The following is an 18,680-nucleotide window of genomic DNA, read 5'->3' on the forward strand; positions in this document are numbered from 1 at the left end:
TCGGAGACATCAAAGGAAGATGACAGTGAGTTCTTCACACTTTATGGAGTTCAACTGCATAACCCATTGCTACACAAATTTATGGATACCACTGGTTTACTGCCATGCTAAAATAGTAATTAGGTGCTACGTAATCCTCAATGGACTTTTCTTCCATGGGATGCAAAGCCATCATTTTGTCAGGAAGACCATTTAGTATGACAGAGGAGAATACAGTGTGGTGGTTAACGACAGAATGTCTTTGGGGGGATGGAAATTTAGTTTGCAGAGATTAAAGTGCTGCTTTGGTGTTCAGGTTTCATCCTTTCTGAAGTTCACTATGTTCACTGTCTTTGGATGGAAGATATTTTCATTGAGAAACACAGAAATTTGGAGCAATGAGAACCAATACATTACCACAGGCACAATGACGGAATCTGAAGCTTCATCTGCTGCAACTGATGCGGTTTCAAGTACCTCATCTACACATTTCCTCAAACGAGGATGAAAAGTCCCTCCAGCAGTCAAAAGAATGTATGTGTTAAGAAAACTCATTAAAAAATAGCAGCTTTCAGAATACTGCTCTCGACAATTAGACAATGAAAATGCCATGACTATCAACGTTCCTGAATATAGCTCAAAGAGCTCATGTATTAACCCTCAGATGTATCTCTAGCATGTTTCATCATTTTAACCTACAATCTGTGGGGAAAACCAGAAACTTGGTGCTCTTCTCTACTACTAGGGTACATAATGGCTTCTTTTATTGGAAGGCGTAAATTGGCTGATGGCAGGCTTGGTGCTGGCTCTCCTGACATTACTAGGGGAACAGGAGGAGATCAGACTGCTCTCCTCAATAACTCCCAACTGCCCCTCCAACCCCCTTCCCCTGAAGCTTTTTGGGTAGGGCTAAGGGGAGTGAATTAGAGGAGATGAGAACTGTTCCTGTTTTGAGGACAAAGACATCATGAGAGAACGTCATTCTCCTGCTCCTACGCATCAGGCTCTCGGTCCCTGTGGCAGGTCAGCGAAACGGGAGCTCTCGTTCTGGGTATTGATGCTCAGTGTTAGGGCACGGCACAGAGGACAACTGAGTGCATTTACTTGGGAAATGCTGAGGTGACTGCCAGGCATGTGAAGCCCGAGGTGCTGGGTATGTGTCTTTGCTTGCCAGGAAGGAGAGGGACCAGTGGGCACCATCTCCTTTGCCGTGATGAGAGATCATCCTGCTCTTACCTTACAGCGCGCACAGAAAAAGCCTTTTGTCCTGACTGCTTGGCGAGATGTGAATGTGTACAAAGTACTGGAAGAACAACCTCTACTGATGCAAAACCTATCTCTTACTCTCTAATATAACCTCCACCAAGATTTCAGAAATTTCAGAAAAAACTTCAGAAGTTGTTGGCCTGAGGGATAAAGCAGTAGTTCTGACAAAAACACTGTGATACCTGGGCCTGGATTAAACAAATACAGGAAGTTGGTCTTACCTGGTTCTACCTCCCTCCCTCCCTCCATGTGCAGCTGAATCCCTACAGCAGAGAAGTTAGTAACACACCCACGCTGAGTCAATACGCACAGAGAAAGGGTACATAAAGCTTAGGTCATCTTCTGGACTGGAGCAGACACGGTTAACACATCCTGCACTAATCCCTAGCACACAAATACACTGCTGTTTGCAGCAAAGATTGGACGTCCAAATACTTCACCAAATACCCACTACTCATACGTTTCACTACCCACAGCCTCTGGTTAAGTATATTCCTGTCTTAATGTCTCTTAAGATTTTGGGAACCATGGCACTTAACCTCACATCAGCCACTGGTTTTCCCCTTGGTTATGTTTATTTCTTACTCACCAGCCCCTCTTTTTGATGAAGTCCTACACTGACTCCCTCAGCAGTGGAGTTTTAATGCTTCCTGATAATATTATGCAGTACCTTACATGCAAAGAACATGCCATTATATTTTCAGGCATCTTCTACTACCAATCAGGTTTGCACAGGTAATGAAATCTTTTCAGGAAGCCAGATGCTTTTGCTGTGTCATTCTGGAGGATCTGGGATGGCCACATCCTGAACATGGCCTGAACATGCTTTTGGATTTGGAGAAAGAAAAAAAACAACCATTTTTCCTTCTATTCATCAACACATTAATAGTTCCATCTGATAATGTGGATGACTTAAAGTTAAGTGACCTCTTTACTCCCACAAGAGAAAACCAGGCTCTCCCATCCCATTCCTCATGCGCACAGGGAGGTACGTGTTAGGCCTCTACCCGTTAGGAAGACAATGTAGGTTGCTTCCCTGACCAGGGAAATATATATCTAGCCAGGCTTTTTGCTTAGCAGTTGCACAATGACTTTCAAGTTAAGCTGTACTTATCAAATGTGCAATGGAAAACTGCTGCGTTGCCAAACCCTGCTTGAAAAGTACTGACACGTGCACTGACTTTAGTCTGGCAATGTCTTCTCTTCTTCCTAAACTATCAGTAAGAAGTGATTGGGGTATGTTATCAAAAAGGAACATTTAGACACATTCCTCTCTTGAATCTCCCTGGCTATTCTCCCCTCTTTCAGCTACGATATTGACTGCCATTCCCTATGCTCTACAACGTTCCCACATCAGAAACCTCGTACCAGCTGCTCTCACCCATGCTTTTGGTTTCCACTCTGTCAGCCTGCGGTGCCGGTTTGTTGCATGCAGGACAGTCAACAAGAACTGAGCCCAACTGAGTCCAAGTGGCATTTGCAGCCCCGACTACGCAATTTTGCAAAACAAAAGGACCTTACACATATGTTATCTCTTCAAAGCATTTGAAGAGATATCCAAGCCGAGGAGCCCATCATTGAAGCTTTCTTCAGCTGGAAGCTCTTGCACCAAACAGCAGGTTTCAGTGCAAAACTCCACTCTGTCAGAAGATGTTAGCTTTCCCGAGTAACGGGGCTCACAGAGGGCCAGGAACAGTGCATTCTACCTACGAGTGGAAGAACATATCTCTGCTAAAACACCTAAAAGTGCATTATTTATCTTAAAAGCATTTGGGTAACTTCTCCATAGGTTAGTGTATCTTCAGTCAAGAAAAATTATTTTAGAGAACTCAAAGATAACAAAGCCTTCCATGGAGCATGTTGCCACCTATTCCCTGTCATGGAAAAAGCTTCCAGTGGCTCATCATTGGCAGTACAACCTTCCTCAATATTCTTTCCCTCAGTGTAAAACGTCTCTCTCAATTGTCTCTCTCAGTAGAAAATTGTGAGGAATAAAGGGACTGTTTCATCGCTTGACAGGTAACAGCAGAAAAAAAGAGTGAAAAAAAAAAAATCATGTATACAGTGCAGTGACAAGCATAAACACTCCGTTATTGTTCCCTGACCTTTCACTTCATTTTGAATTGCAAATGGATTAATGATAGCAGAAAAGGGAGAGAGATAAATGTACACAGTGAAAAACTTTTCTGCTTCATCCCTTACAGGATGCGAACCGAGTTTAGCTGCAAAAACCAAGTCCTTATGGCTGAAAATAACTTTTCTTCATAACGAATCTAGAATGCCTAAAAGATGTGGGAAATCTGTTCCCCAGTTTAACATTAAACTGAAATACGATCCTTCAGTCTTTAACTGGAAACATCTGGTAGAAAACTTTGCTGGTCAAAATTTACTAGCTAATAAAGACTATAATGAATTTCCACAGTTAGAGACTAACACATGTTTTATATAAAAGCAATCATGACGCTACAAAGCACTCAACACTTAGAGCAAAGGCAAATATTATTTTGTAAGGCATGAAAGAAAGATACATCATTTCAATTTAAAATGAATTTCATGGCAATAAAATAATGTATTTTTTTTCCTTTTTAAATACAGAGCCCAATTAAAATATAACCAAACCTAAACTTTCAAACTCCTTAAAGCAAGAGATCAGACAAATATGTCAAATATGTTTAATTTTTTTCAAAATAACTGATGGCAAAATAAAATATTTACATCACGTCATACTGTGTAAACATGTAACGTCACTGTACAAAGAAATATACATGCAAAATAAAGCAAAAATTTAACTAAAACAATAAAGGAAAATAATACACAAACATAATGATATGAGATTGGTACGAATACACATCCAGTTTTGAAGTCAGTTGTTTTCTTTAAAAAGTTTCTGTACAACTTTACAAAAAAAAAAAAAAAAACAAAACAAAAACAAAACCCAAAAAAGGAATAAATAGAATACAGTGGAAGCCGCAAAGCTCAAAACTAACCCAAGCTAGGTTATGGCTTAAGACCCATATATCTAACTATTGTGGGATGTCGGCTTGGTTTCTTTAAACATGGCATTTCACACAAACATAGATGACAACACACCCATATGAACTCCGTGATGCACAGAAAACCATCTCTGTCTTTTTAAATAGCTCACGTTAATATTACTTCAACCTTAAAAACAGTTACTAAGACAATTACATTAACGTGTCAGATTCTCCTCATCTGACCACTACTTTCTGAATGTATTCTTCACCAAAGAGCACAAAATTCATTTGTTCATTTCACAGAAAGAAGTAAACACAGATTTGAAAATTCTAAAAAGTAGTAAGTGTTGAGACTGATTTTGGGAAAGTCAGACTTTGGCATTTTGAATACAATAATACATTTTAAAAAGTGTCACCCTACTTCTGAACCAGTTTGAGATTTGGGATACGAATCTCTCTCTTTTTTTTTTTTTCCCCCAACAATCCTTAAAACTGACTAGTCTTGTCTAAATTCTATGCTAACCCTCATCTTAAACTAATAATAACAGTGTGGTACAACACACCCGCCCCTGCCCACCCAGAAACCCCAAACACACAAAACAAAACCATAAAGCTCGCCGTACTAAGTATGTGCTTTTTCTATATATTTATTACAGTTACAACAGAGGTCCTCATAAATAGTTGCATAAAATGTTAAAGCCACAACATTGCACATGATATGAAAGAAAACAAAATCCCAAATGAGTGCATTTACAGTATTTCATCCTGCTGTATACTGCTTGACAATCGGGTCCGGCAAGCTGGGCTCCAACCCGAAGTTCTTTTCTAAGGGGACAGTGAGAACTGACCCAAACTGAAGACCCGCACAGTGGTATACCACCATTTAGGAAGATGGGGGTGGGGTGGGGGGGAAGGATAAGGGGAAAGCGGGGGAAAAAAATTACAGACCGAAGGCAGGTAACAGTCTATATACAAGTAAGGCCTACATTTTATCAGAGCAAAACGATTCATTCTATTTGTATGCAAAAACTTTGAGGTTGGATGCACTTAAAAGCAGAGTCTGATCTCAGTGCACTGCTACGTGAGATACATACAGGCGAGGCAACTGGAAAGCTCTAGGACCAAGTGAAAACCAGATGTTATAAATGGAGGCCGTACCAATGGGCAGCCATTTTGGTGAGTCTTCTCCAGGCATGATTTCATTTTTGTTTAACACCAGTGCTTTGAACATAGGCATTTCTTCCTTGAATAAATCTTGAAAACGGTAGTTAAGTTCACTTGCAAAATTCAACTCTTGTTCATTAAAAAAACTATTTTATTTTTTTTTTTTTTGCAGAAACCTGAATAAAATACTGTTACTGTATCGCTCGTGACTGCTTTTTGCAGAGTACAGTGCTATCGTCCTCCACCCCAGTGAAGTCTGCATCGCCAGTCCCCCGCGCCGCCCCGCGCGGGTCCCCCTGGAATGCGTTTGCACACGAACATTCGTTAGCAGCTGGTTGGCTCGGGGTTTGCTTTCCTTAAAATTCAAGTCAACAGCTGATTGGCAGGAGGAGTCTATCTCCAGTCTGATTGATTGGCAGGAGGAGTCCATCTCCAGTCTGATTGATTGGCAGGTGAAAGAGAATGAGAGAGAACTTCAGGCAAGGTCAAACTCTTGGCAAGAGCCTGCTCTGTAAGAAGTTTTTAATGCTACGGATGGGTCGAACATCATTCTGGTGTTTTCGCCGCTCAATGAACGAAGTCAGTCTGGATATGTCAATGCTGTCAGCACTTTTGCTATTCCCCAGCTGCAGCCATTGCTCCTGGAGGGCCAGTGCAGCCGAGGGACGCTTAGCTGGGTCATCCTGAAGTAGGAAGCATACAAAATCTTTGGCCTTCTGGCTAACTCCTTTGAAGTAGTCATCTGGGAAACTAAAGTCTAAGCGGCAAATATTCAGGCAAGTTTCCTCTACACTTTCATCCAGGAAAGGAGAGACGCCACTAAGAAGGACATATGCGAGCACTCCAATGCTCCAAACATCTGAAGTGAGGGAAACAGGATTTCCAAGAATAATTTCAGGAGCTGCAAACTCTGGGTTTCCAAGTAACTGGTGGATATAATACGTGGTATTGAGCTGGACTGCGTCTCCAAAGTCAGCCAGTTTTATTGTTGGCTTCGTGGAACTCTGGTCCACCAAAATATTTTCAGGCTAGAAAACATAAAAGCAAAAGTTAAAATGTCTTTTTTCAAGTCAGTTTAACACATATTTAATGCTCCAACGTTACCATTTCCCAGTCAGTGCTCTCAGCTCAGGAATGTAGCAAAGAGCTACAAGGATTACTACTGACGGCCAGCTCTGCAAAGCTCCTAGGCAGTCCTACCAAGGCTTCCCCCAGACCAACCAACAGGCAACTACAGTATGCAACAAATGTGTTTTAGCTGCTGGCACTATAATTTTTGCAGGAAATATAGTTCTGCCAGATAATACTGCGGATGTTCACAACAGCAGCTCTGCAAAGTTTCACAGGAACCTGTGTTTGGGAACTTAAGCCTGAAGAACAGCAATGACAGAGGGTGAATAAAGCAACTGAGACAACAAAACCCTTGCATTTAAAGATTGGAAGACCATGTCAGAATTTTCATGGCGCTTTCAACAGAATTCAGCTTTACTTGGTGATTCTTAAATGTAACGCAGCTGTACAGATGAAGTCAAGCGCTGTAATGTGACTACGGCAGCAGAAGATCCTGCTCGATGCACATTATTTCAAGAGAACTGCCCCACTCTTGGTGAGCTGAAAGTGGAATTATTTTTATGGTTTTATTTCTGAAGCTACTCCTGTTGTAGCTGTGATCTTAGCAAACTAGGAGTGACTTACCTACAACTAGTTTTTAATTCGTTCATCTGTATGTAGCCTGAGACTGGAAAAAGTACTGGTAAACTCCATACAGCACTAGAAAAAATTTTGGGTCTCCATGATACATGCAGGACCAGACTGGTTCTGCTTGGAAAACAGAAACATGTAGAGGGAAGATGCAGGCTCTTTTTGCTTTTTCTCACCTTTAGCCTTTTGGCTAAAGAGACTCTGCCTACAAAGATGACTTGTCAATGCTAAAATTCCTTATCATTTAAATACAGGTGGAAAAAAAAGTGTAAAGAAGTAGTCTTCAATTAATATTCACATTAAGACCTTCCTATATAGCTTCTCCTACTAGAATGCATCAAATCCATGTGGCTCAAGTAAAATTCAAAGGGTAGAACAGAGGCCCAAAGAGGTACCATTCAGACAGATATTGCAGCCCTCAAAGTACAAAGATGAGAAACAGATTTACAGGAACAGAAGAAAAGCAGTCTCTTTCTCAAGAAGTGTAGAGTTTGTTGTGAAAGAAATGGGTTTCTGCTGCAAGTTTCTCAGAGTAAATAAACAAATGAATAAATAAATGAAAATCAAACAAAACTGTTCCTGTCAGCAATTATTTCCAGCACAAAGGACCACACAGGGTCAGCAAGCTTTGAGGAGAAAGCACAGGGAATTCAGAGTTTCTGCTTTGCTGGCTATGAGTGATCTAAAGCATTTGAGGATGCAGCCTCAACCCATACCCTTCATACAGTCTCAAGCAATTCACAGTTCTATGTTCCCAGCTGCAAGTTTCCTAGAAGAGGGAGGTTTTTATGACTGGAAGGGCACACACTTACAGGAATCCCATTCCCTCCTCACCTTTAGGTCCAAATGTGCTATTCTGCAGTTGTGAAGATACTGCACAGCTTCCAGAATCTCTCCCAGGTAGAGTCTGATCTTCCCTTCTGTGAGGTTTCCCCATCGCACGACATAGTCTAGAAGGCGACCCTGGTCAGCCCTATTGGAATTACAAGGGTTATATTTTAGATTAATCCATATATCAGAACTTAACGGGAGTAACTGTAGCCTACAGCACCTAGAAGACAGAGGACTAGAATATGAAGAGGAGATCTGACATCAAGCTAACAGATCACAACATTCCTAACTCACTCGTTCAATCACTTGATATAAAATAATTCCTGGACCTTCAGACTAAGATAATCATCCACATATCAGTTTAATATCTCAACTTGTTTCCTTCTGAGTATTAAACTCAACATTTTAATAACAGCATCATAAAACTGCAATATTTTACTTAGGTGTTTTCAAACTTCTATGAAATCTTAAAGTTCCTTATTCATAAACCACTGTAAATGCCCCAGAAAGTCAGCTGCAGAGATTGCATTTTAACAGATAACGTTAGAGTCCACATACATTTCTAACACTAGTATGTAGTTGGTGGAGGTCTCAAAGGTATCGAGAAGGCCAATGAGCTGGGGATGCTGAAGATTCTGCATGACTCCAAGTTCATGGGTAACCTGGTCTCGCTTCATCAACTTCTTATTCACAAACTTAGTGGCTACTGCTCGCTTGGTTCCCTTCTGGTCACACTTCTTGACGACAGAAAATCTGCCCCTGGAATACAATATTGAAAGGAAAGAATTAACTGAGAGATGCACTAAGTACATACTTTTACCTTGAAAGATATCCTGAGCGGGATCTAAAAATTTAGATCTCTAACAAGCTACCCTTACAGAGCAGTTTCTGGACATAAACAGGAGTTTTCAGAGCATGCATCTTCTGCAAAATGTGTCTGTATAAACAGTTATCTCCTGACAGAGCTCTATTTTATTGCATTGCAGAGACCTCAAGTCGAAGTAGTATCCAGCTTTTAAAGGTCATCCATTACACTGGACAAATGTATATTCTCTACTCATATATATGGACTTATTTTGCCCATTTTAAGACTTTTTCTGTCTGTAATTTTCATCCCTAAATAAAAAGGTTTAGGAGAACTTTACTATGGAAGCAGCGTCAGTCACTGTAAAGCATGCTCAAAAAAATAATAATCCCTTAATCTGTGATACCACTTCAGCCTATATACATTCTGTTTATGCAGTGCCATCTAGTGCTGGTGACATCTTTTCTTCCTCATTTTTATTTAATCCAACATAATTCTGGCCTTTTAGGCTCATATGATAACTACTTTTCGAAGAGAATTTCATTTTTAGAAAGAGAAGTTAATATTTTGATGTAGATAGCTTCAGAGATCAGCATACAGAACGCACCTGCCAAGCTCAGCCACTTCACTGTAGAGGGAATCAAAGTTGTCTTTCCAGATTACCATGATCCCATCACTTCCAGGACCTACAAAAGGATAGCGTGGCCAAGTTTTAATACACTCACATCCTCCTCAGAACTAAATCGTTGCCATCATAACCAATGTATTGTTTCAGATGTTTACAGAAGGAGAAATATCTGGACTTTATATTCAGTTTGGGAATGGATTTCAGAAAGAATTTGCCTCAGACTGGCCCCTGTCATCTTTCTTTTGAAGCTGAGTGTGTCCATATTGAAAAGCAACTCATGGTCTCATACTGTCCATCCTCTTGCAGCTCAGAAAGAAAATTCTTTCTATAATCAACTACTTCACTGATGGTTTATAAAGGCTACTACAGCAACAAAACGTAAAGAGTATTATTTACTCTTTGCACAAGATAACGCACAAGAGTTGACTACAGTCAAATGGCAAGTCCTTCAAGTTCAAAGGACTGAAAAAGACTTCACAGTTTGATGTTGAAACCTTACTTTGTGCTACAGCCTTAGAGTTTTCATTTTGCTTTTACGTACTAGGGGAATGAAGGGTAGGATGGCCCCAGAAAAAGTGGGGCCAGAACTTCTCTGCAGAAGTATTAGTAGAGCTGAGTAGAACTAGCAAAATACAGCTGCCTGTCTTTTGGAGTCTAGTTGCAGAGTAACCAAGATATAACAAATTCTGGTTTAATTTTGATTGAAAAATGATCACTTACTTTTGGACAAGGTCAGTAAGACTGAAGACTGTGGCCGACAGACAGTAGTTTAGTCTACAAGACTTCTGTGACTCTGATTCTGGCCAAATCCCAGTTTTGGGCTTCTGTACTGGTGTAGGAAGGACACTCATTACACCAGTTCCCTAAAGCACACAGTTTTATGCTGATTCTTGTCCATCAAGGGCTTTTCACTCCCCTGACTAGAAAGTTTCCTTGGCTGAGATACTATCAGTGGAATCACACTGTCCTATTAATCCCCATACAACACAGGGGGGCAGCAAGACAAACTGGATTACACACCAAAGCAGCCTGGGCAATGCAGCAGAACAAATTCTATAGTGGAACTAATTCAGGTGCAGTGGGAATTCTCTGTATAGGAACAAGTAACTGTGGCAAGTTGAAGGAAACAGCAAAAAGAACAGGCATCTTGCGTTACGTCTCATTATCAACAATACAGCTGCCACTGGGGAAAAAAAAAAGTAATCAGATAGTGTAGCAGCTACCTGAAAAAACCCTCAATTTTTCAGGAAACATTAGTGTAAAGACCAAAATTTTATTTTCTGCCTCTTTTATACATTGCAACACACCCATCCTAGGGCTTAACCACTGGCTGTCTTGGGTCAGTGAGCAGGAAGTGCCGGCAATAATCACCACCCCAATATGTTGGCAGTAAGGCACGGACTGTGGCTGCCAACAGGCAGAGCTCGAAGTGGCAGCACTGATTATAAAACTTGAAAAATTTCAGGTAAGGTTTTGGAAGGGACACACCTTTCATGGCCTGGTTTCAACGTGCCAGGAAAACAGCAAAGTTTTTTTGAAAAAAGGGAAGAAAGAAGATATTTTGGAGAGGTTTGGGACAACTGTACAGAACACGGCACTTCATATCTTCTTTTATATGATTCAATTTGAGACAGAGCCATTCCACCTAAAATGTATTAATTAATTCTCAGCAATAGATAAATATATGAGCCTCTCAATGGATTAAAGGACCCAGACAACATAAATTGTTATAAACGACGACACGTAAGAAAGACTGCTATCCTGCTGTCTCCCTGTGTTTTCCCTATTTCTAAAAATGGAGGGTCCTGAACACTTAAGAGAATAACTGAATGTACAAACACACACTGAAACTTATCACTATGCCAAACACATCAATTAAAAATAATTGTTTTTCCCCTTTGCCCTCTGCCTCCAAAACACAGGCATTTTTCAGCTTTGCAGGTTTCCTTTTTGTTCTCTCACAAACATTCAGGTTGCCTTACTTCAGGTACTGAAATAACGTAATTTAAGTGTAGATCCATGATGTAAAGACAAGAAATAGTTACATGTTCGCCTCAACACTGTGGCTTTACAATTCAAGCAAAGGAGCATATTAAAATACAGAGCAATGCTACTCTTTTCTTGTCTGTGCACTTTAGAAATTACATGTCAGCATAGTAACATTCTTTGAGACTAAACTAAGCATGCAGATGATAAAATCATATTTTTAGTATGTTTGAACTAGTATTGACAGATAAGGTAAGTGCCCGTTGACAGTACTGTGTAGGCATCTTGTCTGTATGAACCTCTAATTAGTTACATCCTAAAAGAGCATCTATTCCTGCTGAAACAATAATATATCACAGATGAAAAGGTTTGTTACAACACTCCTTTAACAGAGGGATGCCCAAGAGTCAGAGTTTTCTTCTTCCTGTCCTATGGGTACCAGACACTTTGAATGTATCTTTAAAAAAACGCAAAGAGACAGGGCTACCTAAAACTCGTAGACTGGCGGAAGATGAAACCGAACCCATATCGTTTGCAGCTATACATGTATAGATACCATCGTCTTCTGCAGTGACGCCAATGATTTTCAGTGAAGCTTCTCCTAAGTCACTGGGAAACACAATGGCATGTGTTAACTTTATATTCATTTTACAGACCTTAAGTTACAGAAATCAGACCAAGTTATATTGATACTGTTAATATTTCTTATTCTCCAGCCCCTATCTCTCTCTGGACAAACATTATTAACCCCGTCCCTGCCACTTCAGAAGCATCTGCCACAATTTGAGCACTTTGTGTCCATCAACTATCTTGGAATGTCCTACAGACTATTAGAAAAACATCCACATTGACACTCTGTCTCAGCATGTCCCAGGCTCCACTGTGTTTGACAAATCAAATCCTTCCCCTGTTTCTTCCTGCTTCCTCTACTTCCTCCATATTATGAGAAGTCGTATCGAGATAATGATCCATCCTTGGTTTTTCTGAAAGGTTAGTTTCCATCCCTGACTCCCAGGATATAGAAGCTGATCTCACATTCGTACTTTCAGAGCATTCATCCCTTGAAAGAGAGGGCCCCCCTTCAATACAAAAGACGCACCTTGCCCACAACATTGGAGACCTCAGAATCTGGGAGAACCAAAAATGACTTAAGTCTTCTCTTTGCTCCAGGGCAGAGACAGCAATAAGCTATGTAAGACCACAGGAGAAAGATTCTGCAGACTCCTCCTTAATCTTTCTTACTGCTCAACCACCCTTTTTGTTTGATGGCTCGTCTTTAAATGTATACTTAAATCTCCCTCTGTGCAATTCATTTCTAGTACTTTTTTTGACCATCTGCCATGGACACGAACAGCAGATAATTATACTTGCAAAAGTTTCTCACAAATGTGAATACCTGGCAAGTCCTCCCTACACTTTTCACCTCGAGGCTCAAAACAACCCTAACATTGTGTTATTCTTTCACAATAAGGCATAGTTTCAAGATTTACTATCATTCTTATTGCTTTCATTTGGATTCATCCCAGTCACTGCAAGTCATTTGACCTATTTGCTATGGTCTTCACCACATGACTTAATTTCAGTGAAAAAAAATGAATGTAAATTTTAGGAACATAGGAAGATGACCCCATTCCCCAGCTGAAAGAACACTTCATGATTATTACTTCTAAAAATCTGTCAGTCACAGTTCTCGTTCAAGCACTAGGTCAGTGTGACAGAACCACAATGGCTTCTGCAATAGTTAATCAGAAATACCAGCTGAATTTTCTTTTGTTTTTAAAAATCAACTGAATATGACTTTCGGGTATCCCAGCCATACATAAAAGTTACATTTCCGAGGGCAACCCTAGCTTTATGCCTCAAAGCCAAAAGCTATCCTGTGCCAAGGGTGCAAATAGAAAATATAAGACTTTCAGTAGTTTCTGTTGAATGTTACACAAATTACTGTACCTGTACGAAATGCTGTGATGACCGTCATTGCTCAGTGTGTTATGATCGGGACCCTTCCAAGTAACTGAAGCCTTGGGGCGACCACAGACTTTACACCTAAGCACGATGGTCTCTCCTGTCTCACATGTTACCTCACTCAATGGTATTATAAACTCTGGGGGAACTGGAAAAGGAAAATTAATGGCATTAGGTCAATTGAAATTAATAAATTTGCTTTTCTATTCCTTGCACTCTCTTTTCTATCAGACAAAGTAGTATGGTACTTTAAATTTCCAAGGTGTATCTACCACTCTACCTTTGGAGCACATTCATGGTGAGGCCATTTGCTGGGGCTCTGCAGAGCAAATGAATTTTTCTCCACGTGAACTTGGAGACAACACTACTGCTATGCCACGGATAACCCTGAAGCCTACCACGGTGAACCAAACACCCTGTTTATGGCAAGCTGAGGAAACCCTACAGTGAAAAGTATTAAAGGAAGTGCTCAGCTAGGCTATCTTTATATTCAGATAAATTTGTAAAAGGGAAGACAAAACACCTCACTCATCCACTGAGGCACTGTAGCATTTTCCCTTTTTCACAGGTGAAACTCAAAAAATTTGGTTCTGTGTATTAAGATAAAAACCCAGTTTGGCTCTCAACCCAGAGGGCCACTATCTTTGTCCTGATCAACCTCTGCAACGGAGAGGCCCTGAATGTTTCCTAGGGTGCAAGGTTAAAAATGAAGCAGCTCCAGCTCCTGGCCTTGTTATTTTGCAAATTCAGCAAGGCCCAACTTCCATACAGTCTCCATATAGAACATGTCGTATGGTCCTTGTGTTTATGTTGTTTTCGACTTATGAAGAAAAATGCATTCCTTGCATGTTAAAAAAAAATAAATATGGACTTATTTCATTAACCGTCTCCTTTATCCAAAAAGGGTCTATGTATATTTTGATAGAAAACACTCAGTTCCTGACATAATTCATAACAAGCAAATTTAAACAAAGTAAATAATGTTTTAATGAATTACATTTACTGCAACTTTTAAAAATTAAAGCAACTTACCATCATAAATGTAATTGGGGTTGAGAAGCTGGAAAGGAGAAATTAAAGAATTAATGTCCTGATAACCTTATAATAACTTAAAGAACACAGCACAGTGATGGGTCAAAGTTAGCTGAACCCACAAAGATCCAAGAAACATCTGACCACCAGAATTTCTGCGTCACTCTATCCTTTCTGCAGTGTCTTTATGCTGTATCACGCTTGCAGGCTCAAAGATTGTATCTTCCTGTTTTCAGATTTGTCAAACACTGCCCATTAATACCACTGTTACCTCTAATTCCTTCACATGAAATTCTGACAGAAGCTACTTTTAAAGAAATCCTAACACAATTTCTTTTGAAAACCACTACATCTTTGCAACACTTACCTTTACAGAAACCTTGTTGGCAAGTCCTTCTCGGGATTTGCGGTAACCATTTTCTAGCTTGCCTTCCCTTTTGCCGTCTTTATCTTTTTTCTCAGATTTCTTCCTTAAACGGAGTGCTGTGTGCCAAGACGTTGACTTCCTGAATACGGAACATTAATCTTTGATCAACTTTTTTAACTCCAGGTTATGTGTTATAATAATTTCAAATGGCATTGGAAAAGTATGTCAAAATTTATTTCATTGTATTAAAGTATACTGAAATGAAATACATTAAGTACTCCAGAAGAGATGCTACTCTTGGATAAAACTGTAAGCAAGCTAGCAAGATTAGTCTGTAGTTCAGTATTTCTTAGAATCATTGCTCCAATGTTAAACTTTCTATATGAAAACACAAACTGTCAATAAAACTGACAAATGATCCGTAGAAAATCTGTATCAAATACAGCCTATAGAAGCTTTACATAAAGCTTTAGTGCTAAGAACTTTGATATAATTACTCTAATTGCAGATTTGAGAGAGATCCTCCTAGCACAACCAGTCATTTTCAATAGCTTTCTGTATCAAAGTAGAAATCTAGGAACTCTGAAATCTCCTTTCACTTGGAACAAACATTCCCTGATTGTTGTCCTAAACAAAGGTGTCCAGCCTGATAACTCATTCTATTAAACAAAGCAGTAGCTATTGCTGCTCTTAGATCGGGTATTCTTTCATCATCTTTTCCCAGAGGATTGCACTACTACAGCTTTTAATAAAGAACATGTGCTTCTGGGCTCTTTCTTACTAGCTTGTATTTTGAAGTTTGCTAAGGGACTTCTCAAGTACTCATTCTCCTTGATGTTCATTTATTTCTCAAAGATCACATCAACTTTCAGTTTAAAAGGTTCCAAAGCTTTGTCTAAACTGGAGGTTTTTCTCCGTCATCCCCTTCTACACGTCGAAGCACTCACTTGATGGTTCCATCAGGGTTGTCAATGATGACTGCACTGGTATGCCCCAAAACATAGCCGGGAATCCAGCCCTCGGCTGCGGGGCACTGATCAGTGGCGGCTCTGAACACCAAAAACATGTTCTGTTGGTTGCTGGCTAGAATCTGCACGACCTCTCCTTGGTAGACATTTATCTCATCCTCCTTCACTGCCGTGTAATCGTGTGTCACCAGCATGGTGGAGATATTGCTACTGCTGCTACTTTCACTCTGCAAGTGTCAATTGGAAGCAGAAAGAGGGAGGGGGGAAGAGAATCAAGTTTAAAGATCGTGAAGAAGACAGGCTGTTCTTGGCCTGCTACGTTACCTGCATAATCCACATAACTTAGACTGTAGTCAAAGAAAAGAGCTACAATTTCTCTTTTAAAGTTGCCTGTGTCTATTTATCTTGTGCAAATTAGTTTGGTCGTTGAATACCTTCACGTATGGCTGTTGCAGATATTTATTCCCACTGCTTTTACTCAAGACTACTTCCTTTAACTGAGAGTCAGATTATACATAGATCTCACCTGGTCTTCCTTTCAACCTCAGACACTGAACCTCGCATCTTTATCAGGCAACAAAACTACAGTACAGCACAGTTTTTCATAGTCTCACAGGTGCAGTTTTAAAATCATAAACATTACCTCATAAACACCAGAAATTCCAACAACAAAAAATACATAGTCTTTCCTAGATCTCAGACACCAGCCTTCTGCGCACAAAACATGACAAGGTACAAAAGAACAAGAAAGGCTTTCGACAGTGTCTCTCAAAACCACAAGGTTTGTCCCTGGTTGCATATGTATAATCAGGTTTGTTCCTTTAAACGCACAGGATGAGGTAAATCACTGAAATACGAAATTATTCATTTCTTGGGCAAAATAGGCCCACAGAACTATCAGAATAAAGCTGCAAATCTCACTTCCAACTGATTAGTGACTGATAGCTGAGTGTTGTTAGCTGTTTATCATATGCTTTCAGCTAGTGTTCATGAACGTTGTTCGTTTGCCCACCAAGCATTTGCAGAAAGCTAATTATGGCTCATCAGGTGTACATTAAAAGCCGTACTACTCTTCAGAACAAAAAAGCCTTCTCCTGGTCATGAATCCACTGGCGATTACTATTTTTTAAAAGTAAGACTCATTTTGTCCATTTGCATGCATGAGGTTTAATAAACGGAAGTGTGAAATCTATTATCAGACAATGCAACCTATTCCCTGAAATAAGGTATTTCCTTCTTGAAACAAGCTAAAACCAAAGTGGATGGTCTATTAATGATGTGGCACGAGGCATGTGTGTCCCCCTGTGTTTTGTCTCTGTTCTTCAAACTGTTTCAGGTCACTACCAGTGAGGGCTCACTGTTGCTTAGTAGTAGCTGAGCTGAAGAAGGAAAGCAGTACCCAGCTGTAGCTGGAGACTACTGTCGCTTATACAGCATAACATCGTAGCACCACATATGTGTTAGCAGTGCGTGGAAAGCTTGGCATACAGGTTTAAAACAATGTCACTTTTTTCTCAAAACTGTCAAATATTTCTCCCCTCAGTAATGAGGAGATGCAGCAGGGGTTAGTGGACAGCATGGGACACTGGGAGCCCTGAGAACCACGTTCTCTTCCAGCCTGCTAATGGCCTTGAACAAGTCACTCCATCTCTTGTTGCCTGTGCTTCCCTGTGAGTTCTTCGGCTGAGAAACCAAAACATTTGGAAGTGAACAGTCTCAGATTATTCATTCATAGCATGTTCGATGCTTGAGTTTTCCAGTGAGCCTGTACATTTTATTCTAGCTGGACTATTTTATTCATATGAGTCACTGAAGTCCTCCATGCATTATTTTTCCTTAGCAGGATGATGAAGCAAATGCTACCACAGAGAGAAAGATCTCATCCTGGACTATACCTCTACTAAAGGACAGTATGTTATGTTATCCTTATGTTAATTCCAGATGCTGTATTTCCAGTGGGAGAACTCATTTTGTCTGGCTTAGAGGACTGTCTGCACGGTCTTTTGTATTAGCAGGCCCTTTCCATGATTCAGACAAACTGGGAACAGTAGAACGAAAAAGCCAGTCTCATTTTCAGTCATTGTTTAAATGAAGATTACAACTTGCTAGATTCTTTTAGCTAGATGAAAAACAACTCTATTCAGAGAAGGCTGCTTTTGTTAACTCCTTCTGTTAGAACCCCATGCAGTGCTACAGGATTGGGGCAGAATGGCTTGAAAGCAGCTCGACAGAAAAGGACTTGGGAGTGTTGGTTGACAGCCGGCTGAATATGAGCCAGCAGTGTGCCCAGGTGGCCAAGAAGGCCAACAGCATCCTAGCCTGTATCAGGAATAGTGTGGTGAGCCGGACTAGGGAAGTGATCATCCCCCTGTACTCGGCACTGGTGAGGCCCCACCTCGAGTACTGCGTTCAGTTTTGGGCCCCTCGCTACAAGAGGGACACTGAGGTGTTGGAGCGTGTCCAGAGAAGGGCTACAAAGCTGGTGAGGGGCCTGGAGGACAAACCTTATGAGGAACGACTGAGGGAGCTGGGGTTGTTTAGCCTGGAGAAGAGGAGGCTGAGGGGAGACCTTATCACCCTCTACAACTACCTGAAAGGAGGTTGTAGAGAGATGGGGGCTGACCTCTTCTCCCTGGTGACAAGTGATAGGACGAGGGGAAACGGGTTCAAGTTACGTCAAGGGAGGTTTAGATTGGATATTAGGAGACATTTTTTCACTGAAAGGGTTATTAAACATTGGAATAGGCTGCCCAGGGAGGTGGTGGATTCACCATCTCTGGAGGTGTTTAAAAAAAGGGTAGATGGGGCACTGAGGGACACGGTTTAGAAGTGGCTCTTGTCAGGGTAGGCTAAAGGTTGGACTCGATGATCTTAAAGGTCCCTTCCAACCTCAACAATTCTATGACTTATAAGGTGAGATAAAGGGAAGGCTGAAGTTGCAAAACCAACCTAACTCCTAAACCTTGTCCCACACACTATTCCTGAACATACTGTTTCATGCAGCAGAATTTGT

At 40.6% G+C, this 18,680-nt stretch overlaps 1 protein-coding gene across 2 annotated transcripts in view; it reads right to left on the reverse strand.

The window, feature by feature from the left end:
* Nucleotides 1–3,903: 3,903 nt before the first annotated feature.
* TRIO (trio Rho guanine nucleotide exchange factor) overlaps nucleotides 3,904–18,680 on the reverse strand; it is a 259,570-nt gene continuing 244,793 nt past the window's right edge. For both annotated transcript variants that reach the window (XR_012585654.1, XM_074576181.1), the window contains 9 exons: nucleotides 15,647–15,894; nucleotides 14,700–14,838; nucleotides 14,333–14,360; nucleotides 13,286–13,448; nucleotides 11,823–11,944; nucleotides 9,329–9,407; nucleotides 8,475–8,675; nucleotides 7,920–8,058; nucleotides 3,904–6,412 (listed from right to left, as the gene is read on the reverse strand). Coding sequence is in view for 1 of the 2 variants with exons in the window: in XM_074576181.1 (XP_074432282.1) it covers nucleotides 5,870–6,412; nucleotides 7,920–8,058; nucleotides 8,475–8,675; nucleotides 9,329–9,407; nucleotides 11,823–11,944; nucleotides 13,286–13,448; nucleotides 14,333–14,360; nucleotides 14,700–14,838; nucleotides 15,647–15,894 (1,662 nt within the window). In the remaining variant the exon portion in view is untranslated. The remainder of the gene's footprint in view (nucleotides 6,413–7,919; nucleotides 8,059–8,474; nucleotides 8,676–9,328; nucleotides 9,408–11,822; nucleotides 11,945–13,285; nucleotides 13,449–14,332; nucleotides 14,361–14,699; nucleotides 14,839–15,646; nucleotides 15,895–18,680) is intronic.

This window comes from Larus michahellis, chromosome 2 (assembly GCF_964199755.1).
Source record: "Larus michahellis chromosome 2, bLarMic1.1, whole genome shotgun sequence".
In the NCBI taxonomy this organism is placed as follows: Eukaryota; Metazoa; Chordata; class Aves; order Charadriiformes; family Laridae; genus Larus; species Larus michahellis.